This window comes from Coccinella septempunctata, chromosome 1 (assembly GCF_907165205.1).
Source record: "Coccinella septempunctata chromosome 1, icCocSept1.1, whole genome shotgun sequence".
NCBI classification, from domain to species: domain Eukaryota; kingdom Metazoa; phylum Arthropoda; class Insecta; order Coleoptera; family Coccinellidae; genus Coccinella; species Coccinella septempunctata.
In genome coordinates this window covers 65,445,150-65,472,806 of record NC_058189.1, presented here as the reverse complement: position 1 = coordinate 65,472,806, position 27,657 = coordinate 65,445,150, and the positions used below count along the sequence as shown (strand labels likewise).

Genomic DNA, 27,657 nt, shown 5'->3' with positions numbered 1-27,657 from the left:
ACTTTTTTTTACAAAAATGATAGGAATTTTAATAATTTCAGATGATGATCGTGATAATATGCTGATCTGCATGCTGAAATCAAGGATTTGTCTCATAATTTCCTTGGAGGTGTATGCAATTTTCATTCATTTTTCCGGAAAATTAGTAAACTATGTCATCTATGATTCAATTTCCCGGATTAAACAAGTCTGAAACTAGTTTTCTTACAGTAGATAGAGTTTTGTCAGAGTAAACCTTTGATGAGAAAAAATTTTTTCGAGAAAGATTAATTTCTAATTGTTGTGGTAGTTGTAGATCATGATAAAAGTATATTTTCGGTGTTAATGAATGGAAAATGAAAAAGTTTCATCCAGAACAAAACTCGAAAACGCGCGAACTACTTGTCATTTGTCATAAACATGTCATATGTCAGCCACCTATTTCATAAATGTTCTTCACCTATGGAAATCCAACGGTTTGCAGGTGATCTTGGTGTGTGATAGTTTGTGAAATTGATTTTTAATATGTTCAGCAATAAATTTGAGGTTGATAAGCATGTGGAAAATTGCTTGAAGAAAATCACTAATGAAAAAGAGGTAAGTCGTACAGTAATTAGGAGTATTTTAAGGCTGCGTCGCATTTGTAACCCCGGTCAGTAATTGCATTCAACTTTGCCCGGTTTTTTTGATTTTTGTCATTGTTCGATTCTTAATTCATAACAATTATGAACGTTAAAGGATCATTTATTATGATTGAAATATTTACTTTATTTTCCAGAGAAACAACCGAAGTTATACTTTTGCTAAGCTTTATTACAATGTAGGAGAGTACGAACAGACTAGACGTTATGTCTCGTCTTACCTCAGCGTTAAACCAAAATCCGCTGAAGCTCACTATTTGTTGGGCTTGGCTTTGGAAAAATTGGGCAAGAAAGACGCAGCACTGGAGGCTTATAGAACTAGTTTACAAATTGATCCCAAACAGAATAACCTCATATTAAAAGGTTGGTAATTTTAATATTGTCCGATTTAGTATTTTTTAATTGTTGTTTGATTTAGAAGTTTGGAAAAACATTCAATTTCATTTAAGGTTACCTTAAAAAGGTTTACCAATTTTTATTGAATAAAAACTGGCGAGGTCTGTATCACCTATGAATGACTTTTTGAAAGTTCTCGCTTGCATCATGAGGACTTATCTATGTACACTACCAATCATTAATTTCCAAAATAAGCTGAATTTATATAAGCTACTATAAGATTACACTGACTAAATGGTCAACTTCACATACACACAATTAAGTATGATACAATGCTGGTTGAAAATGTTTTAGGAACCATAATTGATATTTGAAATCCATTCAACTATTCCTTTGTTTTCACATTTCCAGCCACATTATGATTTTTATTTTGCAGTTTGTGAATTACTAGCAAACGATGAAATGGATTTTGATGTTACAAGTGCCAAATATTTCTGCGAACTTGCTGAAAATGTAGATCCCAATAATCCATCTATTTACAATTTGAAAGAAAAATTGATAATGAGCGAACAAAATAATCCAGAGAGCGTTATTGATCTGCTGCTGAAAGAACTTGAAACCAGACCTACAGACATTTTCCTCAGAGTTCGTCTACTTAGAAACTTCGTTCAAAACAATAAAATCAATGAAGCATACAAACATGTTCATGATATTGAGGAGAAGAATCTCTCTGCTTTTTCAAACAACCTCACCTGGTACGAGATCAGTGCAGATGTTCTTCTTCGATATAAGAGACAGGCGCAGCCGACGAATTTGAATTGGTCTTTTTGGTGTTTGTTGATTTCCGTTTTGGATAAGTTCCTATGGTTGAGGTTGGACGAGAGAAGTGATGGTGTTAAAGAGAGTTCGGAGTATATAAACCAACTCTTTATATTCGATCAGTCACTACATGAAGCGTTCCAAAATATCAATAATTGTCCAGATAAGCAGTTGGCAAACGAATTTTTGAATCATTACAGAGGACAACTCTATTTGCATTTTGCAACCATAATCTTCAAGCAGGCCAAAAAAGATTTGATTCCGTTTAAAGAAGCAGCATCTGTAACCCTGCCTCTACTTTTTTCGTCTTATCATATAAAACCTATAGACTTACAGGCTTCTTGGATCTACCATCTTCAGGAAGTCCAGAAAAAATTCATCAAACGTTGGCATCAAGAAGCTGCCTTCAGATGCTCCCAAGCAGGCCACACTCTGCTGTCAGCATCTGCGGACAGAAAATCGATTCTTATTGGAAAAGCTGAAAAGCACTCTTCCGGTCCTTGGCAAGAACAAATCTATAAGAAGGTCTTCATTGTCCAAGAACAACGTTTGAAAATGAGCACCAGTTATTTCTGTTCGAATCATATTGAGGTTAATTTAAAATTACCCTCAAAGCAAGAGCTTCTGGAATACGATGAGGAATCACTCTATGTGTTCCCAGATTCCTTGCAACATTACATCTGGGTGTCCTTGAACAACGATTTGGCCAATATGAAATATGTTCCTTTTCAAGGGTTGCAATATTCAGTGAAAAATCTGAACAACTGTGGCGCTGAAACTCTGAATCTTCTAGATGTACAAGCGTTTTTGTATTCCTGCACTATGTGCACTAGGGCGAATCTGAAAAATTTAAAGCATATGCTCTATTTCAATCTGGACAGGCCGGATGTCTTACCAGAAGCGGTCACGAGTCAGCTAGGAACAATCGAACAGAATAAATTCCTCACCACTGCTTATAAGATGTACAAAAACGAGCCAGGGTTCGATTCAGGCGAGATGAGACTTATTCTGATACGCGGAATTGAAGCAGTCAGATGCGTTGGTCGTCACGGTTTGGATGTGAGCCTTCTAGTGCAGCTCGGTACTATTTTTGCTGAAAAGGCGGAAAAATCCAAGAAACATTCCGAGATCGAATTTAATGATGCCAGAGCGGAAATTTATTGGAAGGCTGCGTTGCCTATACTGGAGAAAATGAAGAACAACCAGGCTGTTACTTACGGCACCAACAGGATATTCGATTACAAAACTAAGGACATGCCTTTGCCTGAAATCTTAGCGCAGATTGATAAAGGAAAACTCTATTTAGGTATACTGGCGGTGAAACGTAAGGAGTATGAAAAAGCGTTGGCAATATTCGAAGAATTGAAGGATCCGTATGCCAGTTTCCACCAAGCGCATATCTATAAAAGGATGGCGGATCACAAGATCAACCAAAGCAAGGAGAGTGTCACCTCTGAGATGAGGAGTCAGAACATCATTTTGCTGTCTAAAGCGAGGGACTGCTTTTATCTCACCTTGGATAGACTCAGAGAGCCATCAGTCGACAAAAATCACCCCTTGAACCTTCAGTTGGGGAATGAAATTGAAAAGATCGAAAGGTTATTGTCGAGGATTGATCCGGATGCCAATAGGAATGAGTGTGAAGGATTGTCGGATGAAAACGTTTCTTCCAACGATAGCACCGAGCATTATACTTCAGCGCACTATACATCTCAGTTTTCAAACGTTTATAGTTCGCCGTATGTAAACAGGAATGAGACTAGGATAAACCAGTCGACGCCGTTACGTCTGAACATCTCCAAAAAAGAAGCTAGACCAAGTCCAGAAAGGTTAGTTTGGCATATTTAATATTCGTTTTTTCTTTTTTTTTTTTTGTTATTTTTGGTCGTATTTTTTTCCACAAAAGTAGCATTTGGATTGTTTTTTGTCCTACAAGATATATCCTGAAGTAATGTGGTTAATATTGATCCAGCACTTTTCGATTTTCGAAATCAAAGTTTTGTGCTAAGTTTTTCTAGCTGTGCTGTTAAATGCGGTTGAAAATTTTTTCAATTCACTACGATTCTCATGATTTTTCACAAAATGTATGAAATGGACCAGCTAAGATTCGAAAATTTGGGTTTTAACGTCTGAAATACTTTGTGCTATACAGGTACTGAGTTGTGCAGTTCGAATTTCTGCTGAAGTCCCTCTAATTTCACGGAAAATGGTAAATGAAGTAAGAAATTACCCCAGCAATTGGTTTTTGTTCTCGAAAATGAATTGTTAAGTTTCTTCTGACCTGTGCCCTGCACTTTTCAAATGGTACAAATCAGTACATGTTTAGCACAATCTATTTTAGCTGTTAAAACTGAAACTTTCGAAATGTGGTGGGTTGGCTCATTTTAAACATTTTTGGAGTATCTTGAGAACCATATGGAATAAATTTCAACAGCACATACCTAGCAAAATTCAGCAAAAAAAAATTCTCCAAACATTGAAAAGTGCTGAACCAACTTCATATAATGATTCACGACAATGTTTATCGAAATTTTTAGGTTAGACGCCCAAATCAGGCAGTTGATAGCCGCTAAAGATACCACGTTGAACCAGGTACTGGAACAGAGCCGAATGATGATAGAATCACAGAGAAGCATGGTCGACGAGTTGAGAAATTTCAAGGACGTCGTTTACAACCTGTCCGGACAAGTAGATAACCTCAAAACGATGAAGACCAGCCTGGACGAACTCAAGGAGGTGAAAAGATCCGTCGACGACTTAAAACGCTCTGTTGACGAGCTCCAGAACTTCAAGAGTGTCACCGATATGGTGTACGAGCTTAAGAAGGAGATACAGAATATGAAAAAGGACAGCGCCAAGCCTCAGCACTCGATAAACGACGATTTATACGCTCTGGATGACGATTACTCCGAGTACAACATCGGGAATAACCTGAATTTCGGGGCTAATCCGTATCAGAACTATCCCAATAGGATGCAGCCACCTATACCTCCTCCTTCGGCCCTTTATCCGCATGGATACTATCCCCCCATGTTCGTCCCACCCTATGGATATTCCAACTTGGGACTGGCCCAATCAGGTGAGTAAATGGAACATTCAGTGTTGAATTTGTCATCCTAAACGCGAGAAGACCAAAAAGAGCCCGAGAAAGTTGAGATTTTTAACGTTTACCAAACGAATATGTAAAAAACTCAATCAGTTTGACAAAATTGAAATTTTTTATAGAAAACTGACAGAAGTGAGGTTAGAACCGATCACGGACAGGGGTGGGTAGTACGATTCGACTCATAGAGCAAAGAGTAGTGTTTTTGGCCTCAGTATTTATGAAATTGTTTTTATTTTCGTTTTTGGGGCAAATTGGCCAAAAATGGCTAGTTGGATTTCATTTGAAATGGTATCAGTGTTCACCGTTTAATGCCTGTTTTCAGCAATAGCATCTGAACAAACCCCTATTTAAGTATTCGTCAGATTAAGGGTAGAGCTTACCCTCAACTTCAACTCGAGTCATTTCTACCGTAAAAAGTTACTCTACACAAGAACCACCTAGAAATCTTCTAAAATCTGAAGAACTGTCGAGTTGTAGAGGATAAACCTCCAAATTTCCGATTTTATATAGACTGTGGCTCCATCACGATTTTTTTTTCCGAAAACGACGCATCCTTTTTACAATCTGAAATGAAATTCGTTCGAAAAATTCCCATACTTGACGAGCAAAAATCAGAATCGTAATTGTCACACAAATGGACTTAGACCGGTTGCACCAAACGCATTTTGTGTTAAGTGTCCCGTAAAATGAACCCTTAACTTGAATTACGTTGCACCAACTGTTAAGTGACATTTAGAAGAACCTCCCATTTTTGATGGATTTTGAAGATTGATTGAATTCATTACTTAATACCAAGCCTTTTCTTATGCCTTTATTGTAATGCCATCAGTGTTTTTTAATTTTGAATTTGGTGTCACAAATCATACTATAGTTAGCAACAAACTTTTTTCTTCTGTTGAGAAGTTGAGTGTCCTTCGTAAATTACCACCACTTGCTTGCTTCACCGTATTCGTACTAACAAGGGCAATAAGGACATTTTCTTCATGTTCCTCTTCAACATTAGTGAAACAAATTCACACAATGCCTTACAAAGAAAGTGATGTACTTGTATAAACTTAGGTACCTTTTATTTGACAATCATTATCATTATCAATATTAATGCTAATTCAATAACAAAAAGTTGTTACTCTTTGATATTATAATAATATCCTTGACACTGACTGACAGGACAATAAAGTTAGGTTAATGAAATGACAACGATCATCGGCAACCGGCCAACCAATGAAATGGCTTTATTAGATAAGGATGAAGTTGCACCAAAATAAAAAACAGAAATATCACTAGATATAAAAACTTAAGGGCCCCTTACTTAAGATTCTGTTGAGCCACAGTCGTGCAACTGGAAATAAAATTAAGCGTACCTTAACTTTAAATGACACTCAGTTAATTACTCGTTTTAAGGGGGGATTGGTAAAAACGGGTCTTAGGTGTCCCTAAAAATTTAGGGATTGCTGGTCAAAACGGGCATGAATCTGTATATCGATTTTTGAATCAATTTTCACTCAAAATAATTCGAAATAATCTTGATAAACTGAGGGTTATCGGAATTCGTAAAGCAACACGCAAAACTTGTAGCATTTGCGATTTTTTTTTTATTTCACTCTTTTTTTTTCAGCCGCAGCACTGGCATTCGGCGCCGAACAACAGTTACCGCCCGATCTGAGGGGACTGACGAATCCCATGTCCCAAACAAACCCCTTGTACTCCGCTCAATCTCTCAGTCAGCCCGCCATCCCCTCAACCCTCAATCTGACGGGTCCGAGCGTGACTGCGTCTTCGATAAGCACGCAGAACGCGCCTCAATTCAGAGAGCCGAAGGCGTCAACGGTCACAACTCAACCCTCGACAACGATGCCCACGACTTACACGCCGACGGTAACATCGAAAGCTCCCCCAGTAAATGTTGTCATAACATCGTCCGATCCTCTTCCAACCATGCAATCGTCGGTTTCTCAACCCGTGCTGTCGGTAACCATCCCTCCTCAGCACATAAAAGGAAACGTGCAGAAGACGCAACCGCATAACTATCAGATACCATTGCCTGCTACGACCGTTACTTCTACCCCTTCCGTCCTCTGCAAACCGACTCCAGCCATTTCCACCGAAGGGATACTGTCCAATGTAGCACCTCCTATGTACTCCGCAGTGTCAGACTCGAAGACTTACTCCAAGAATCTCGGATTAGAGATAGAGACCACGTTGGATAACACTTTCCCCTCGAACGCAGCTATGAATCTAACCAAACCTGGGAAAGGTTACTCGGATACGATGGCCACCATCGAAAAAGTGCTGTTTGAATCTTCCGGCAAGTTGTTCGTTTACAACATGGAGACCAAGCAGTTCGCGGAGCGAGGCGTCGGTTTGATCCAGATACGCGAAAATCAAAAAGACAAGACCGGCCAAATCTTCATGAAGAACGACAGTAATCAAATCATGGCCCAACATACCATCGCGTACGATCTGATGGTCATACCGAACAAAGACGACGCGTTTTATTGGACCGCTTCAGATACGTCCAGCGGGAAGGAAACGATGGAAAAATTCTGTCTGAAAATGAAGAGTAAAGAAGACGCGCAGCAGTTTTCGAACGTTTACAAGATGTGTTTGCTGCAGAACAACAACTCAACCAAGGCTCAACCGATGAAAACTAACGAGAACAAGGATAAAACCAATACGAATAAGTTGGGCGGATTTGTGTTCACTGGAAGTCCGATCTTCAAACCCAAAGAAAACGAGGTTGCCCCTCAAGTTAAAGAGGTAGTTACAGAGGATAAGAAAGCCAGTCCGTTCGCCAACTTCTCCTTTGGTGCAAGAAACTCTAACGGTGCTAGTTCCAGCTGGGGAGAAATAAGCAAACCAAACCAGAGTTTACTGTCTAACATCGCTGCCACCCCTCCTAGGCCGGAAGAACCGAAAACCCCAACCAAACCCGAATCTAGGGACAATTCGATGACTGAAGAATTCGTACCAACGGCTGAATTCAAACCCGTCATACCTCTTCCAGACATGGTGGAGGTGAAGACCGGCGAAGAGAATTCCGAAGTTATCTTCGATTGCAGGGCTAAACTGTTGCGTTACGACAGCGAGAAGAAGGAATGGAAAGAAAGGGGTCTCGGTAACATGAAGATATTGAAGGAGGAGAAACTCATACGTCTTCTTATGCGAAGGGAGCAGGTCCATAAGGTGTGCTGCAACCATCAGCTGTTGAAATCCATGAACTTCCAGTACATGCCCAACAATTTCAAAGTGTTGACTTGGTGCGCGCAGGATTTCTCTGAAGAAGTTCTGAAATCCGAAACGTTCGCCATCAGGTTTAAGACTGAAGAGCAGGCTACGGACTTCCTGAAGTGCATACTCAAAGCTCAAGGATCTTTGAACGAAGACAATTCTTTGGGGAAGCAAGAGACCAAAGAAAATAAAAGCTCCACTCCTGCGCCCGCGCCAACGCAAGGTTTCGGCGACAAGTTCAAACCGGCCAAGGACAGTTGGGAGTGCAAGACTTGTTACATAAGTAACGACGCTAAGGCCAACAAATGCGTCGCTTGCGATACTATCCGACCTTCGGCGAATAAGCCTGTGGCAAAGGAGGCGTCAGGTACTCAGGCCAAGCCCTCTGCGGGATGGGGGGACGCTTTCAAACCCAAGGCTGGATCTTGGGAGTGCGAGTGTTGTATGGTGAGGAACGAGGCTACCGTGTTGTATTGCGTTTCTTGCGAATCGCCGAAGGACAGTACTGTACCTAAGAAGGAATCGTCTGGAGGGATTAAAGGTGAGTTTTATATATTTTTAGTTAGATTATTGGGCTGTATCGATTCTTTTTTTAATCCAATTAATACCGTTTAAATTTCTTTGGCGAGTGTTGGTTCGCAACGAACGTAAGGCTTAACTCTAATGTAAACGTAGTATTGAAATAATTCGTAAGGTGTTCACATTGCAGACGTAATTTTAACAATTTTTCTACCTATTAATGTCGTAATCTAATCATATGTCAAGGATTATTCTATGTTCCATGTCCTATGGGCTGACAGAACCGCTGAGGGGCAACACAAACGTTGGTTAGCAGATTTCAATATCGGGAAAAGAAGTCAATAATGGGTCTTTCTTTGTGTTATTCTTTATTGAGGTTTTCCTAGCTTTCGTTCACAATTCTGAACTTCTTCAGGGTTGGTTAGGTTTATGTTATTGATAATCTGGTTCACAAAGAGAAATTCTGTGTGTTTGTCAGTTTGTTGGAATAAACTAATTTCGTGAGCACAGAGTGGTAGAGACAACAGGGGGAAATCAGCTGATTTAGAGGTTCGGGAAATCTCTTCGTGAACTACTATCTATGTCCGCGAAAAATGCCAAACGAAAGACAAATAACCGGAGCATAAGCAGCGAATACTCTAGCTAGAACAGGGGGCCAGATCGGAAAAGCCTAAAACAAGGCCTAGAAATTTTGTAATTTTTGACGTGAACAAATCCACGTCAGTTGACATGACTGACAGAAGTGAGGTTAGCACCGATCACAGACAGGGGTGGGTACGACCGATACAGCTCATCGATAGCTGAGAATAGTGTTTTTAGGCCTCGGTATTTATGAAATTCATTTTATTGTGACTTTTTATGGCAATCGGCCTGAAAAGGTAGATACCCTGGCCTACTTGTCTTTCCATAACTCTCGAACCAGAAGTCCAATGAGGAATTCTCCTTAATTTGGGTTATCACTGCATATACAAGTTCAAACTGAATAATTGTGAGTTTCATTCATGATTTTTTCAAATGCACCTCGGAAACTATATTCAAAATCATTCTTCGAATATCGGGTTTTAAAATTTATTTCGCTTGGTTTCAAGTTTACGATTCGGCAACAACGCCTACTAGAAAAGTCGGCCTTCACGGCCTGGAACAGACTGCCAGCTGATGTTGTGGGTGCGACAAGCGTGAACAGTTTCAAAAACGGATATGATGCATATCGGTCTCTTCCAGCCAACACCTAACATGGTTGTGTTTTTGCTGACTCTTCTTCTGTGGTGCTTTTTTTTGTGTTTACCTGTTTGTGGTTCTTCATATAGTTTATAATATTCACTGTACTGCCTGTATTTTTTTTTCTGTACATATTTATATTTGTATTCTGAGCTACAAAGGCTAAGCCTCAGCTCTTACTGCATAAATAATAATAATAAAAATAAAAAAACAGCTTGTTTATAAAATAATAGCTGTTTATTTAGACGCGCGTACTTACAGGCGAGCCTCAACTGCAATCGGCCATAAAAATCTTTACGACCTTCCTCGTTCGTCGCAGACTTCATAGACAGCCATCTTTGTCTATCTCATCCAGATAGTGTATTTGTTGTCCTTTATTATCAAGTCATATTACGGTCGATGTTGCCAACTTGTGCAATTATTTTTCATTTTTAAGTTATAATTTTGTTGGAAACGGTTGAAATTGTTATATCAAAATGTGACGTTTCAAAGATATTTCATAAAAAATTAATCATTTTCGTCAGAAGGAGTATTCCCTATTTTGATGGAATTCCACTAGAAAATTTATTCGAGTAGGTTTTCGTATGAAGGTCAATCCTATACAGGGTCTTTGACTCCTACATATATTTTAACAGTAGATTCTTGAGGTCAGAAGAAACACTTTTTTCCTTTACTATTTATTCCGATTCAGCTCGGTTCAAAAGATACAGGATGTTGAAAAATCATAAAAAAATGATATTTTTAGTTGTGTCACATACGGTATTATCGAATGTAATGATTTCGGAATATAGTTTTTCATTTATTTGAAGAATCTTCTTTTTCGAAAACAATATATCACACACATCTTCCAGTTTTCTCATTATGGCCATTACTCACCATAAAAACACCAAAAATTCAAAGAACCCAACTCTTGAAACTAAGTTAGACGCTATTTAATGAATATTTGAACGTTTTGTAATGAAAAATCTTATATTTTCTCCAATAATGCGCGTTTTCGATTAACTTGATGTTCAAAAATTGAAAAGTATTTGTGAAATTTGAAAAATTGGCTGTTTAAAAAATCCACAGATGAGTAGTGTCACAGATTTAGCTAGTTTCTCTGAAGGTCATTTGGTTATTCGAGGGGTGGCACAGCTCATTATGAAAATTAAAAATGGCTATATCTTTTTATCAGGGCCAAATCGGAAAAAATTGTGTAGAAACAAAGTGTTTCTTTTGTCCTCAAGAATCTACTGTTAAAATGTAGTCTCAACTACCATTCAACAAAATTTGTCGTTCTCCCTGCAGGAGTCAACCTAGACACCCCGTTTAAGTTCAACTTCGGCATCGGCGCGGGCGCCAACAGCGCCGGCCCGACCCAGCCCGAACCGGCCAAGCTGGAATCGGCGAGCACCTTCAAGTTCGGCGATCAGACGGCGAAGCCGGCCTTCGGCAGCTCCACCTTCTCCTTCCAACCGCCCAAGCTCGGTTCCCCGCAGCAGATCGTCGCCGCGCCCAAGGACGTCACGACGACGCCGAAGGGCGTAGGCAGCTTCGTGTTCGGCTCGCCCGACGACCACCAGTTCGAGTTCAAGCCCAGGTCGCCGAGGAAATCTTCGGGTCCGGGTGAAGAGTCTGACGGCAGCTACGTGGAGGAGGAGTGCGACAACATCTACTTCAAGCCGGTCATACCGCTGCCGGACAAGGTGGAGGTGAAGACGGGCGAGGAGGAGGAGGAGGCTCTGTACTGCCACAGGGCGAAGTTGTTCAGATTCGTGGGCGGCGAGTGGAAGGAGAGAGGGGTGGGCGATTTGAAAATATTGAAGAACAAGGGTACCGGAAAGTTGAGGTGAGTTTCACGAGAGGTAATGAGAAGAGCTGAGATAAGGATCGAATGAAATCTATCACTATACTCAATTCACTTTTATTTTAGCACTCGGTTGGCCATGGAAATTTGACACATTTCACTCTATATGGTACGAAAATTTGGGGTTATGGCGCTTGTCAAAACATTTTTGGGTTTTAAATCAACGCTATGTTGCCCGTTCTACGTAAAAGTTTCTGTTATTACGTATTTTATCACAATGTCGAATCTCTTCGGAAAATATGTGACGAACATAATTGAAGTTTATACAAACTGATTGAAGGCATACCAAATCCAGTTATTCGCATGGAAAATACAAGAGATCAGTATAATATCATAATATGCACTAGCTTGAGGAGAGTTAATGTTCGTTATCTTCTTTGGCTAAAGTTTGAATACCTTACATCAGTTGTAGATTTCAAAAATATTAACCCGAAGATTAAATGCATATGATGCAGTGGTTGGGAATGGGTATTTCCCGAAGGAATTAACAGATAATTACAAGAATGTTAAATTCTTCAATGAAAATCATCTTGCATCAATAAAAGTAAAAGGAATTAAAGGAAGTTTCAAGTCATGATGAACTTCACCTTTGAACAAAAATTTCACATGAATAAACAATTAACAGGACAACTGGCGCGTATTTGTGGCTGTTCATCATAATACATTGATGTAATAATAATAATAAGGTATTTATTGGTACCCGAAGACATTTACAATGTATAGGACAAGTCAAATGAAAAATAGAAAAATCAATTTTCGGGAACTTCTACAATGACATTCATCGAAAATCCTGTAGTAAACTTTTCGCATTAATTCACTCAAACATAAAATTCTCAAATGCCACCACTTTTTAGGGTCTCCCAATAGAAGGAAATTCTTTGTTATCCTCTTCATTCACAATCATTCTGATTGTTGAAATATTCAGCTGAAATATAAGTCGATACGATTCAGATAAAACATTATATAAATTCTCTTACATTGAATATGTTCGCTACCGTCTGACGTATTGTGGGTTTAAGAATATCAGGGTATAACTATTTGAATGAGTGGACCTGAATTCTAAATAGCACTTCCCTGTCTTTTTTCTCAATCAATTTCGGCATTTTCGTAATAAAAATTTATATTAGTTGTGGCAACGGCGTTATGACATTAACGACATTTCATGAGTGCCAACCTTACTCCGTTCTAGTTACAAAAACTTGAAAAAATTATTTCATGGCCAACCGACTGCTAAAATAAATGTGAATCGAGTATACCTTAATTTGCGCTGTTTGAATTGATCGGTAATTTTTTCCCTATTCTTTTAGATATTTCACCATGATTTCTGCATAGAGAGCTTCCTTTGGTTTGGAATATGAAACAATTTATAATGTTTTTTTTTTTTTCAGAGTTTTGATGAGAAGAGACCAAGTACTGAAGATCTGCCTGAATCACACCCTAACCTCGGACATCGAATACAGGTCGAAAGACGATAAAACTTGGCTCTTCGTCGCGCCAGACTTCTCAGAGGGCGAAGTGAGCTACGATCAGTTCTGTCTGCGTTTCAAAACGCCCGAAATCGCCATTGAGTTCAAGGAAGCTGTGGACAAGGCCGTAGGCCAAACAAATGGATCAGGTAATACCTTCCAAGAAAATGCTGTTAAAAAAAGTAACGAAACAATTAGTATATGTCATTCTACCATTTTGTCACCCTTTTCGCAGAATTATAGAGTAGAAAGATAGGTAACGCCTTCATATCGCTAGTGCTGAAAATTTTATCCACTTTGTAGCACTGAAAATGAAAATCAATGAATGACCGAGTCACATGTTACCAATTTTAATACTTACATTCCCATTTTCCTTAGTAAAATTCGTTTTATTTGATCCACAGTTCTTCACCATACAATAATTTTCGAGGTTTTCGCCAAGAAATTAGACAAAAATTTCAATAATCAGCAACTAGAACGGGCTTGAAAAACAAAAGGCTATATGAGGTTGTCTATGGATACGAGAATCAAAACATTCAAAACCTGTTTGATCAAAATAGACATATGACTCTGACATCTCGCAAAATTTCATATGTCCCTCGCATTAAAATTTCAACAAGTCTTAAAAACACATTTGAAACACAGATGGCTCTCACATCACTTTAAGGCTGATTCATGCTAGACCGTGTCGGGTCCGGGCCGGGACCCGGACGGGACACGGTAAAAGAATTATATGAGAAATTTCAATTGACCCATCCACACTACACCGGTTGGGACACGTGCCGTGCCCGTGTTTTCAGAGAGGCGACCCGGTTGCAACGGCCCGGAGTCGGTCCCGGCCCGGACCCGACACGGTCTAGCATGAATCAGCCTTTAGTCGTACAGTGACTCTATCAAACACAGTGGCGACAATTGTAAATTTAGCAAGAATATGGCGGCTTGGAAGCACAGATTTCAATGCTATGATCTCTAATTCGGAATGCGGATTGGCTCACGTCACGTCACGTGACCAAATCCGCCATATTCTTGCTAAAACGATGAAAAACGAGACCACAATTGTCGCCACTGTCTCGTTAGAGTCACTGTATTTAGTCGCTTCGTTTCCTATCTTTCTACTCTATAATCTTTGCCTTTTCGTTTTACATTTCTTTGCCCATTTTATGCGTCCGTCTGCGAGAGACTCTATGCTGTTGACCATTGAAAAATTAAAACACGAATGTTTCCATGGAAACGTCAAGGGGAACATAGAAATTAATTATTGTCCATTGGACGAGTTCGGAAACGTTTGCCAACGTTGTAAATATTCGACTAAACGTATTTTTCTAAGGCCCGTTTGCACCAATCCCCCTTAAAATGAGTACTCAACTAAGCGTAGCTTAAAGTTAATGGATGCTTAATTTTATTTCCAGAAATGGTCATTACAGGAGCGCTTAAATTTAAGGCTAGCTTTAGCCATTCAAATGTCACTTAACAGTTGGTGCAACGTAATTTAAGTTAAGGGTTCATTTTAAGGGACACTTAATACTGTGCGTTTGGTGCAAACGGGTCTGAAATTATCTTTGTGACATTCGGTTGCTTTAAGCATTCTAAAATCTTTGGATGGTCGGCGAAGGGATATGGAATGAAATTCATCATTTTTTGATAATATTCAGGCCTTTTCCAGTGTTTTGTGCATTATATTTATGGTTTTGTCACAGAACGACTCAATTTTTTATGTTATTTCGAATATTGCGCATAGAGGTAATATGAAGTTTTGACACTTTCACAGAACACATAAGGCGAATTTTGGCGCTGTAACCACAGCTTAACTATGGTTATGGTTATCTCTGACGTCATAGTTACTGATGACATTTATGTCATCAGCTGTTAGGTGTCAGCTGTACGTTTTGTTTGGTTAGTTTTCGATAAAAATAATGCCCGTTTGCACCGTTTCGCTGGTAACCATGGTTAAACTAATCGGTTGACGGTTTGCATCGTGGAATCATAATCGTTGTTTACTTTAATCATCGATAGGTTTGGCAACACCACTCACAGCATAGAAAATTCAAATTTTCAACGAAGCACATCATAGAAGATAAATTAAAAAGAAAAAGAAGTCAAGGTTTCGTGACTAAACTTCTGTTGTCAAGGTGGGAAATTTGAACATTTCTTTTGGAGTTTCGGTATTGTGTTTTGAATTTGAAGTGCGAATATGAGTAGCATCAACACATCCTATTACTCTAAGAATAGGAAAAGAAGCCTTCTTGTGAAAGGACTGTTGAATTTCACTATATCCTCATCTTTGGTCATTTTAATGAATTCGGAATATAATTTACCAATTGCTAATAAAACTGCAGCAATAATTCTTGATCCTGTCGATACATCTACATTTATGAAATTATCAACAAAAGCCAACTGACCATCAGCACTATCATAAAACCTCAATGTAGTTAGCAATTGATTTATTGGGGCAACACTATTATTCCTGAAATATCTATTTTGGTATAATATAACTAATTATTAAATTCCAAATAATTCTCCATATATGGCAAAAAAAATAGCACGTTTTCTTTCGTCAAACGAAAACTTCTGAAAAAAGTGAGGTCCATTCTTCTACTGGGAAAACATCTGGGAAATCCAAATTCAATATTGCCAAGTGTATCAAGATCATCATCAAGTAATATCTCATCTTCCAAATCATCCATTATTATTTCGAATTTTATATCAACACAAATAGAAAACACATTGCCTACATATGTGTTTTTTTTATTCAAGTCCTCAAGCTTCTGAGAACATTGAATTTGAAACAACTCGTACTGGAATGGTAATATAGCATCTTGACAAGCTATATTAATTCATTCCAGTACGTTGTTTCAATCCCAAACTTGAAATCAAAATAAATGATTTTGATTAGGAAGCATTTCAAATTTTCGCGCTCATTTTTTTCGAATTCCGGCCGCCAGAGAGCGCTTTTATTTCCAAAAACCACCGTCGATGAAAACAGGTCCCACTTCATAGAAGGAGAGTTTCCCTTCTATATGGGTGCGTTCTGTGCATCGTGAATCCCGCTCCCAACGTCTACTATTTGTGTTCTGTGCGTCTCTGTTAAGAATCTATGGCACTAAACTACATACCATACTCTTTAACCCTACTCAAGAGGAAGGTTACGTGTAGTTACGTGGTTAACTTCCTGTGACGTCATTGAAACGTCATAGTTACATGGTTATCATCGCCAAAATGTGGTTACCCAAGTAACTACAACCTAACCATAGTTAACCACTAGCGCCAAAATTCGTCTATAGTAGTTGAGGCGTTCTGTGACACCATAATTGAAATGCACAGAACACGAAAAAACGACTGAGTAATGTCAAAATTTTCAGATTTCACACCCGGTGACTTTCCAAGGATTGTAAAATGCTCAAAGCAACCGAAAGGCCAAAATATAATTTAAAAAAAAATACCGTTTCCATTGTAAAGTTGGCAAACGTTCCTGAACTCGTCCATTCAAAAACGTTATTGAAATGGGTTTATCCTTGGGGATATAAGTGCAAAATAATCGCATTATCAAGAGAAAATTTTGAATGAGTTTATGTGAAGTTTTGATTGCTCCAACGAAATGATTTTCGAAGAGATCTAGCGAATAATCCATACGTCACTTTACACAGATAAAGTTTCAAAATTTTGTAAGAGTAAGAAAATTACGAACAGTTATCAGCTGTCACTCGTCAAATATGTTTTCCTAACCTTCCTAAGTCATTAATTTCCACAAATCCACTGTGAATAACACCAAGACCACGAAGATCAACCGATTCGTGGTCAGGTTTCTGCTAAAATTTCTTTCGAAACATTGCAGTCGGTGACCCGTAGGTGCACCGGCATTTTCACATAATTGACACCGTTTTCTTTTGCAGCGGTCGACAAAGAGGACGATTCCGAGGTCGAGTTCGTTTCCGAGACGACGGTAACCGACGAGGAACTGACGGAGGCGAAAAGGTTGCAACTCCCGGCCAAGTTCTTCGCCTACCGCAAATTGCCGTCGTGCACGTGCGCGCAGTGCGCCCAGGACGACGAATACTTCAGGGGTACCGTTCTGCAGGAGGGAGGCGCCCTTCCGTCCACGCCGGCGAAGGAGGAGGGGGTCAGCGCCGGATTTCCGATATTCGCAACCCCCAAATCGAGCGTTCTGAAGGACCTGCTTTCACGGCCTCCGCAGACCCCTAAGGCGGCGTCAGAAAGCTCGGCTAAGACCCCGACGTTGACCACGTCGTCCACGACGACGACCGCCGGTTGTTGGTTCGGCACCAAGAGCTCGGCGCCCACGACCATCTTCGGGGTTACGACCAACGCTTCCGACAGCGGCGCCAAGCCTTTGACCAGCAGCTGCGATAACAAAACCGCGGATTCTAACGCGGCAAACAAGAATTATTTCTCGCCGACGGTAAGCAAAAGTGGCATTTTTGGAACTGCGGAAAACAGGCCGAGCATCTTTGGGAATAGTTCGGATACGGAGAAAAAGTCCAGTATTTTCGGCAACGTCGCTGAGGCGGAGAAGAATAAGAGCATCTTTGGTGGTGGCTCGGATACGGAGAAAAAGACCAGTATTTTTGGCAACGTCGCTGAGGCCGAGAAGAAGACGAGCATCTTTGGAAGTAGCTCGAATACGGAGAACAAGACCGGTATTTTCGGCAACGGCGCGGCGACTGAAAAGAAAACTAGCATATTCGGTAATTCCGCCGAGGGCAAGAGCATCTTCGGAGGTCCGCCGGTTTTTGGAAACGCCACCGGCGACAAAGCGAGCTTATTCGGTAACGGCGCCTCCTCGACCAGATCCAGCATCTTCGGCAACGTGTTGGCGGAAAACAAGAGCCTGTTCGGCGGTTCCGAGAAGGAGAACAAGAGCGTATTCGGCGGCGGCACGGAAAACGCGAGCACATTCGGCGGTTCGGCCGCCAGCGCCAAAACCAGCATATTCGGCAACTCGGCCAGCATCTTCTCGACGCCCCCGCCTGAACCTAAGACCCCGGACGTCGAACCGCAGAAGGAACAAGACGAAAACTCGCGCGGTATATTCAACACGCCGACGTCCAAACCTAGCGGATTCTTCGGCGACTCCAGCAAACCGGGCGTCAATCTGTTCGGCTCGGCCAACTCCTCCGGCGGCATATTCGGCGCGTCTAAGACTTCTGCTACTTCCCTGTTCGGCGGCGGCGTCTCGATAACGACGACTGCTTCGTCCGTCTTCGGCTCGAACACCACCACGACGGCGAGCGTCTTCGGGGCGCGCAACGACGCCAAACCGGCGGCCTTCGGGGCGGCGAACGCGGGCAGCCTGTTCGGCAGCAACAGTTCGACCATGTTCGGTTCCGGGGCCAGTTTCCAGTTCGGCAAGGGAGAGGGCGCTGGCGGCCAGGAGGGGCAGGCGGTCGCGAAGTCGCTGTTCGGGGGCGCTGGGCTGCCCAAGACGACCAATCTGAAGGAGGACGACGAGGTCGTGTTGAAGTGCACGTCGGAGGTCAGCTTCTCGAGCCTGGCCCAGCAGACGGAGGGCGGCGCGGCGTTCGGGAAGTCGAAGAGTAACGGTGAGTTTTATTTTTGCACAGTCTTGTTCTGCGCCGCGTCGGCCTGTTTGGGAAGGAAGAACGGCTGGTTGCGAACCGGCAGGAGGTGGGGTAGCTGGTTCAGAGAAAGACCCAAAAGATCACCATGAATTGTGTGTTGCAACCTCTGGTCACTTTTCTTGTTTGTACACTTAGAAACGGATGAATCATATTGATTTGGCAACGTTGTTTATTTCCTAAATGTTTTATTCTATCGAAAATTTTCAGTTTTCTATTTTCTCTAGAATAATGTACATTTGTAAACTGAATTAGTCATATCAGTAGTTCTTTTTTAAGAAGGCGATGTGCAATAATATTTTTCGAATATCCTTTTATGGTTTTTTATATTTTGATGCAATTTTCACAAATAACGTATATGAATAATTGCAACCAAAAGTATTAAGAACTCTGTATCTTGTCCTTTATATAACAATACATTCCTACTAACGCACCTAGGCTCTTATTGCTTTCCTTCCTTCATGATCCGTACCTAATTCCCTGGATACTGAAAGATGTTAAATGCAAGAACGTCAATCATAATATAATGGACCATAATAGGAATACAGGGTGAGTCTTTGACTCGTTCGAATATGTTAACAGTAGAGTCATTCGGGGTAACTGAGCGCAGTGGGTGAGTGTGCGCAGTGCGCATATCTCGACTATGCAATGTATAAAAGAGGGGTTCATTTGGGTGAAGCAAGGGCGCAGAATCGCCAAATTAGTTTTTCATAGGAGTGCGCCGTGCCACGTTTCTTTAACTTTTTATTTGCAATCAATCAAATTCACTAGTTTTCCTGTTAATTTTTAGCATCTCTGCAAATTCTGCCAGGTCCAAGTTCCGAGTCCGACAGTGTTAAAAAATATTTTATTCGATCATGGGCATATTAATCTGAATATATAATAAAAAATTTTAGGTTCTCTTAGCTGCTCAACTCTATAAGAACGTCAATTCAAATTTTGGCTTACTGGGGAAAGTGTGCGCATAGATAGATTCATTATGTGGGCATTAGTTCAGTGAGGAATAAATTACGACCTTGTTAATTTTTTGGTTAAGACTCGATCAATATTGTTCTATTTGTTCGGAAAAATATGAAGAGCCACCAACAGGGGAATGTATCAAGTGTTGTGTTCACAAGGAATTGTGGCACGAACAATAATGCAGTGCTTATAAAAAGGCGCTTCTGTATTGACAATAAACAGCATTTCTATAATATTGTAACATTTTGATGACACTATTTTGTAATTTGTTTTAATTGTGTGGTTCGCTAAGCACTGCGTTCACTTACCCCGTGAGGGTGCGCACACTTACTCGCAATACGGGGCATGTGAACGCACTCCGACTTTCACCATTAAATTTCTTTTTGCGGAAAGAAAACGTTTTTGTTTGTTGGCTTTTTGATGTTTTTTTATAGATTAGAAAATTCTGTATCTTATGAATATGTTTTAATTTTCCTAGCTTCAACATTTGAAACAGGGTATGGCTTGAAAGGCAAAAGTGCGCACAGTTGTCCCGAATGACTCTATATTCTTGAGGCCCAAAGAAACACTTTTTTCCTGTACCATTTTTTCGGAATCAGCTCGGTTTAAAAAATACAGGCTGTTGAAAGACCATAGAAAATCTTATTTAGTTCTATCTCACAAACGGTTTTATCCAATGGAATGAATTTCGTCAAATAGTTTTTCATTCATTTGATGAATCTTTTTCGAAAAAAATATCATCCAGATACCATAAAAATGCCAAAAATTCAAAGAACCTCTTGAAACTGAGTTGGACGCTATACAGGGTGATTCAGAACTCGAGGCGAAAAATTGAGGAACGTATACAGGTTGCTATTCTTCATAAAAAAAGTAAAATAAAATTTTTGGATATTGTCTTGGTTCCGAGATATGAATGTTCAAAATTTCTGCATGTCATCAATTTTAAACTTTGATAGCTGATAAAAATACAGAAAAAATTGAATAAAATGTTCAAAAATGCCTCCATTAGCATCGAGGCATGCTTGGCAACGCAGAATAAGGCAATTGCATGTTTTGCCTATTCTGAGTGGATTCGACTGCATTAATAATTCATTCCATTAATTGTCCTTTATCATTAATTTCCACTGAGTAAACTTGTTGTTTCAAATGTCCCCATACAAAATAATCCAAAGGATTCGAATTGCTGACCAATCCATCCACCATTGAAATTTTGGTTTAACCAGGCGACAACATTTCATCCAATATGCGGTGGTAATTTATGAAATTTAATTGGTTGCATACAGAAACATTATTGTGCAAAAACTCGGAAACGAAGCCTCATAGGCCAAAAATTTTACGTGCTATGAAGAATATCAGTCCCCATATGTCCCTTAATTTTTCTCCTCGAGTTCTGAATCACCCTGTATAATGAATATTTGAACGTTTTGTGAAATGAAACTATTCTTCATATCTCCTCGTATAATGCGTCGTTTTCGAGTAATTTGATGTATAAAATAAAAAATATCTGTGATATTTGAAAAATTGGATACTTTGGCTGAATGCAACTCTGTTTAAATGATCCACAGATCTGTAGTGTCATAGATTTAGCTTGTTATTCCAAATTTTGTTTCTCCAGGGGTGGCATAGCCCATTATGAAAACTTGAAACGGCTGCATCGGAAAAAATGGTACATATAGGAAAAATTGTTGTTTCTTTTGACCTCAAGAATGTCAAAGATTCTCCCTGTATACAGGCCATAAAATAGATATGGCCTTCTAAAGTAGGGCAGGTGAATGATAATCGAAATTATTTCAGATACATAACACCCGCTGATAAAAAATCAACAAATGTTTTAAATCGAATTAGCAAAATAGAAATACTATTTCATCGATAAAGAGTAGATGCTGACCATGGTTTCTATCTCATTCAACCTTGGCATAGAAAACGCATTTCATATTTTAGGAAGCTGAAATTTTGAAAATAGATCACTGAGATCTTGAGTATCGTGTAGGAAAAACTAGGTTTATGATATACAGGGTGTTTCAAAATTCTTCGTCTTGTCACTGGATACAAAAACGGCAGAAAGTTGATGTTCTCAAATGGAACACCATGCTTTTCGTCTGATATTTTCAGAAAAAAACAAAATACTCATAAAATAAAGTCAAATTGTGGGTTTTTAAGTTTTAACAACTGTTGTTACCGTACAACTGCCACGTTTATTTCGTGAGATTCTTGAATCATTCAAAACGCGATTGAAGTTGTTTGTCCCATTCATACAAGGGATTGTGTTTGCTGGATAAAATTACCAAGGCATTATGAAAACCCCCACTCACATAGAAATTTGACTTTATTTCCGAAACTATGAGGTTTTTGTATTGGAACATGATACATCAGATACGTATTTTAATTTTTTCTCAAAATATTAGATTAAAAGTAGGCGCCAAAACCTGACTCATGTTATAGTTATAGTTTAAGAGGGGTTTTACCTTAAAATCTCCAGTTTCTGGGAGGGCTGCAATCACAATTCATGATTTGGTTTACTCTGGAGTTATCTAGATCAGTTTCGATTAATTTATCGTTCCAACATTCAAAACCTTCATTAGTTAATTCTTTTTTTTTTCCAGCCCCTGATACCACCCAACCCTTCGCCCACCTAGGGGTGGGTACCCCGGTCTTCGGTTCGCAGAAGAAACAGACGGCCACCCCCGATAGATCGCAGGACGACGACGGTGAAGGGGGCGGCGGCGCGGGCGACGATGAATACGACCCCCACTACGAGCCCATAATACCGATGCCGGATGCCATTGTCGTTACTACAGGGGAGGAAGATGAGACTGCTTTGTTCAACGAGAGGGCAAAACTGTATAGGTACGACGTGGACCTGAAGGAATGGAAAGAGAGGGGCGTGGGGCAATTCAAGATTTTGCACAACCCAAGTAACAGTGAGTATATGATCCGTACTATATCACACATTATGGGGGTTCAAATTGATTCGAACCGATCAATATCGAAAAAGATGTTTGAAAACCGACCTTTTATATACTCAATCCATAGATCTTCACAAGATATTGAAGATATAAAAAAATCTTTTGTGCTAGGGAGCCTTGGCAATGCTGATTATAGAACCGGAGATCTCAGTTGGATCGGAGGAATATATCAGGAGATATCGCTGATTGAAATTTTTGAAAAATGCCATTTCAGAGACGAAAATCTAAACGAAAATAGATAGGCTTTCGAAATTGCTCGCGATAGATTCAGCGTGTTCGAAAACCTATTTTTCCATACCAAACTTTCGAATATCTTTTCATTTTCGTGTTCACTTTGGAGGGCTCTCTGAAGTGCAATTCTCTTTCTAATCATCAACTGTTTGGGTTTCTCGAATCTACAGAACAATTTCTGTGCACTCCATATCCTAGGACAGTGCTTGGACGTCCTGATTTTCAGACAGAGGGGCAAATAGGTCATTTTAGGGGCGTCTAACGCCTTGCTCATTTTTGACCCAAATAATCGGGATTTTCGAAATCGAGTTTTTGTGCTTCTGTAGAAGCCTTGGCAACGCTGATTATAGAACCGGAGATCTAGTTCCATCTAGAGTTGGATCGAAGGAATATAACAGGAGATATCTCAGATTGAAAATTCTAATTTTTGAAAAAATGCATTTCAAAAATGAAAATCTAAACGAAGGTAGATAGTGTAATGAATCCCAATTTTTTTAGGAAAATTGGAGTTCATTTTAGTGCCTTTCGTTTTCGTATTTCCGCCTTTGAAAATATTTAATTCTCAAATCTCAAATCAGTACATTCATTCCGATAGGCAGAGTAAATGTTAAAAAACCGTTTATCTGTGTTTAACGTTGTTTTTCTTGCATGCCGTTGAAGATTTCGACGTTTTTCTGATGTTGATATGCGATAAACCGGAACTGACGACGTTTTTCATTCTTGTCGCATTCTGGAATTTTCAGATTTTTAACGTGTGGGGGGATTTGCCTATAAAAGCAGATTTTTCCCCCGCGACGGTCTCTTTTACTTCAGTCTTTCACTTGGTGACTTCTACTTTTGACTTTTGATTCTGTTACTTCAGTCGCTTTTTACTGCTCTTTTACTTCAGTTAATTTATGCTCCGTACTTTCTGCGATTCGACGTTTAAGAATAATTTTGTGTTGCTAGCATCAGTGATATTAAGAATTGATTTTTAGTTTTTTTTTTCCTTTGATTTTCGCGAGTGCCTGAAACAAAGGAGGTAGGTCCCCGTCTTTACCGTTCAGTTTCTTTGTTAGACCTACACCGGTTACTTCTTTGACACTGCTGTACTGTATCGCTTCCTGTTTTATTTTATCGTACTTTACCCTGTTTCGCGAGTCTGACTTTTCCCTTCGCTATCAGTCATGGCGCGTAAGCCCTTGGGGTACTGAAGGGAAGGTCCCGTCAACCCCCTGTCCGCGTTCCGCGTCATAAGTGTTGAATCCGAAATCTCTTCTTTTCTATCAGTCATGGCGCGTTATAGCCCTTGGGTTAGAGAATAAGAGATACCGCTCGTCGCCATTGAAATCCCGTAGTTGCGCTAAAAATAGGCCTTTTCTTCGCTATCAGTCATGAAGCGTTATAGCCCTTATAGCGAATAAAAGTCTCGAATAGACCCGCCCTGGTTGTGTTTTATTTCTGGATAAATACAATTACATCCCGATACCGTATAGCAAGTCATTTCACTTCGCGAGGTCATCCTTAGTATTCATTTCGTCAGTTCTGGTTGGCGCATTTTATTGAACCTTTGATTTTTTTTCACTGCGCCCGATATAAACTTTATAAAGTGCTCGTGACCGGATAGAATTTCCCGAATGTATGTTTGCTGATAGATTCGCTCATATTTCATACCTACACATATTTCCGTTGTACATATAATCAGTTTCCGAAGGTGTGAATAAACTAGTACATAATTTGATTTTGACTACTTCGTTATCGCTACCACCCTAGATAACAGCGAACTCTGTCTCCGACTAGCAGCTACTCTGGTAGGTTTGCTATTCTTCCTAGTGAAAAGAATAGCTGGCGCTCGAGATAAGTTTTCTCCGAGGTAACCACGTTACAATAGGCTTTCGAAATTGCTTGCGATAGATTCTACGTATTCGAAAACCTATATTTCCAAACCAATATCTCATATAACAGCGTCAGCTGTTTACGAGTAAATAGTTTTTTTTTTATTTTTCCATTTTTCATTTTCGATTTCACGTTGAAGGGCTCTCTGGAGAGTAATTCTCTGTCGAATTATCAACTGTTTGGTTTTCTCAAATCTACCGAACAATTTCTATGCACTCCATATCCTAGGACATTGATAGAATGCCCTGATTTTCAGACGGAGTGGCAAATAGGTCGTTTTTGGGGGGCTTTAACCCCTTGCCCATTTTTGACCCAGAAAATCGAGATTCTGTGCTAACCAAACACGAATTTGTCCTTTCCCCGCCCGCTTTCGATCATAAATCTGGTCTACAGTGTCACCACAGTTACACCGCCTACCCGACCCACCGCAGACATCCCAACAGCTCCCCCATCACAACCTAAATTACTCTTGTATCCTCTCATGACCGATTTCTTTCCAGACACTTACCGTTTCCTCCTGAGAAGAGAACAGGTCCACAAGGTCGTCCTGAATCAACTGATCACCGCCAACCTGGACCTCCAGCCGATGACCACGTCGGACAGGGCGTGGGTGTGGGCGGGTCACAATTTCATCGAGGACGAGATGAAACTGGAAAAACTCGCCGTCAGGTTCAAGTACGAGGAGACGGCCAAGAAGTTCCAAGAGTGCGTGCAGGAGTGCCTGAAGAAAATCGAGCAGGCTGCCGCGAGCGCCAACGTCACCCTGCCCTCAAGCGTCCAGGACTACTCGGTGGAGGCGGTCAGCTCAGATTCGGAGCAACACGACGCTAACGATTACGACGACAACGACTACGACGTCGACTACGATGAGCGGTAGGTCTTTCCGAACGTTTTATATTTGGCTAGTTACTGTTTTAGGCCGATGGTTTTTCATTCATTCTTTTTTTTTGTACTGTTACGCAAACTACCTTGTTAATTTATAATGTGTGAAGTTGTATCTTTGAAATAGTTTTATTTTTCAATTGATCAAATGCATGAGTATTTTAATTGATGTTTTTTTTTTTTAATAAAATTGAAATAAAAATCAGAACTGAATGGATGATTTTGATTTGTGCAGATGCCGTTTATGTTTTCCACAATGTCGTTCTATTATCGAACAGGATTTTTTCACAATTCGTGGTCTATATTTGGAGTTTGATCCAGAGTTGCTCAAAACTTGTATGGTTGAAAGATGTACAAGTTATTTTTGACGGAGAGTCTTTAACAGAATGTAGAACTGGGCGTTTCGCCAAAAATCACTTGGTACAAAACCTTCAAAATGGTTACTACAGTATTTCATACAAAAATCCCCATTCAGCCACATGAAACAGTAATATTTCATATGGGCGATTTTTTGGGAAATGATTTATTTTGCTGAGTTCTATCTTCTGTCAAAAGAGTCACCTCTGAAAACACCCTCTATGTAGATCTTTGTTTTTTTTTAATATTCTCTCAAAAGTTCAAAATAATATGCATAAAAGCCAGATTTCTTTATGCAAGAATTTGCACTTTGACATAAATAAATGTGTATATTATGTGGAACTTTTCCTTATATTCAAATATATATTCCCTACGATAAAACGCATCAGCAATCACATCAAAGTGTTAGTCACTGATTTATGCTTTGGAGTGCACTCGTCAAATGTTTTAAGAGATCTTTCAACAGTAGTAAAGTGTAGTGAGTAGATATTTCCTTTCAAGTTTCAATTCTTCAAGTAAGTTTTAGTGTAGTATGATTCGTTTCGTTTTATATCCCCTTCCAAAAATTATTTTGTTCTAGTTCGATGATGTTTTACCACAATTGTACGCTTCAAGAGTATACACCTTCTGGACAGTGGACAGATGTATGTTACGGACTGATTGAAATATATTATGATTTAGAGATGTACGGAGCCAAAATATGTTTCATTTCCGAGGATGGGGAAATACTCAGCAACAGCGTGATTGGTATCAATACAGTAATGCAGGTATGTTATTGATTCTGTCCACCTATAATAACATGTGGATATATTGTTCTGTGTGACTTAAATATTCATTCAGCTGTTACAATCATGCAAGTATTTGGAAGAAAAATGCTTCAGTTTGTATTTTTTGCTTTCAGTTGGAGGGAAATCAGTGTACATGGAGGACTGTGGAGTTAGCCAAAGAAGAAGTGTTTTGGAGAGATCTAAGGGCCATATTTCCTACCGAAGACACCGCCTCAAAGTTCCATCAAAACTACCTACAAGGCATCAGTTATGCACAGGAATGGGAAATAGTGGATGATATTCCAAGTGCGGAAATAGAAGAACTTGATTAAAATTTTAGTTTTCATTATGCCGTCAATGTATATGTTGTGAATGTTATAGGGGTAAATCTAATTTTTTATGTTGTGATTTTTTATCTTCCTAAATTTAACTGTATAAAAGTTAATCATCAATAAATAATGAATATTTTTAATTCACAGATTATTTGTCTATGGAATTCTTAATTCTGTCTGATTTTCTTCATCTTGTCCCCGAGTACTTTGATATATTTCTCTCCTTTTTATATCCTGTTGGTGACAAGTACAGTAAATTTTCTACAACAATTATTACGTTGATTACCGTGTATTTACGATATAAAATTTGAAACGTTTGTTAATTTATCGTCGGTCTTAAATCCCGTACCCATCGAAATATATTGAAAAGTTGAAGTGATGAGTACGATTCTTTAAAATAAAGAGAAAATCTCCACAGAGAACAGTAAGTAGTTCCAAAGATTAACTATTTGGTAGATTAACTCTTTGGTAGTTCCCCATCCGTGAACGTCTCAATGGCACAGAATTAAATCATCAGTTCTGTGGTGGGAAGAAA

At 39.7% G+C, this 27,657-nt stretch overlaps 1 protein-coding gene across 2 annotated transcripts; it reads left to right on the top strand.

Moving 5' to 3' along the window:
- Nucleotides 1-415: 415 nt before the first annotated feature.
- Nucleotides 416-27,262, top strand: LOC123322799 (E3 SUMO-protein ligase RanBP2-like). Of its 2 annotated transcripts, XM_044910819.1 has the most exons (13): nt 416-576; nt 758-983; nt 1,393-3,604; nt 4,313-4,854; nt 6,497-8,650; nt 11,134-11,674; nt 13,081-13,307; nt 17,049-17,652; nt 17,731-18,716; nt 22,316-22,633; nt 25,285-25,657; nt 26,604-26,790; nt 26,925-27,262. In XM_044910819.1, the coding sequence occupies exons 1-13, from the start codon at nt 505-507 to the stop codon at nt 27,120-27,122; spliced, it is 8,640 nt and encodes a 2,879-aa protein (XP_044766754.1). In that variant the 5' UTR covers nt 416-504; the 3' UTR covers nt 27,123-27,262. The 2 variants fall into 2 exon arrangements, with proteins under 2 accessions (XP_044766754.1, XP_044766753.1); XM_044910818.1 differs by having other exon boundaries at nt 17,049-18,716.
- The last annotated feature ends 395 nt before the right edge of the window (nt 27,263-27,657 follow it).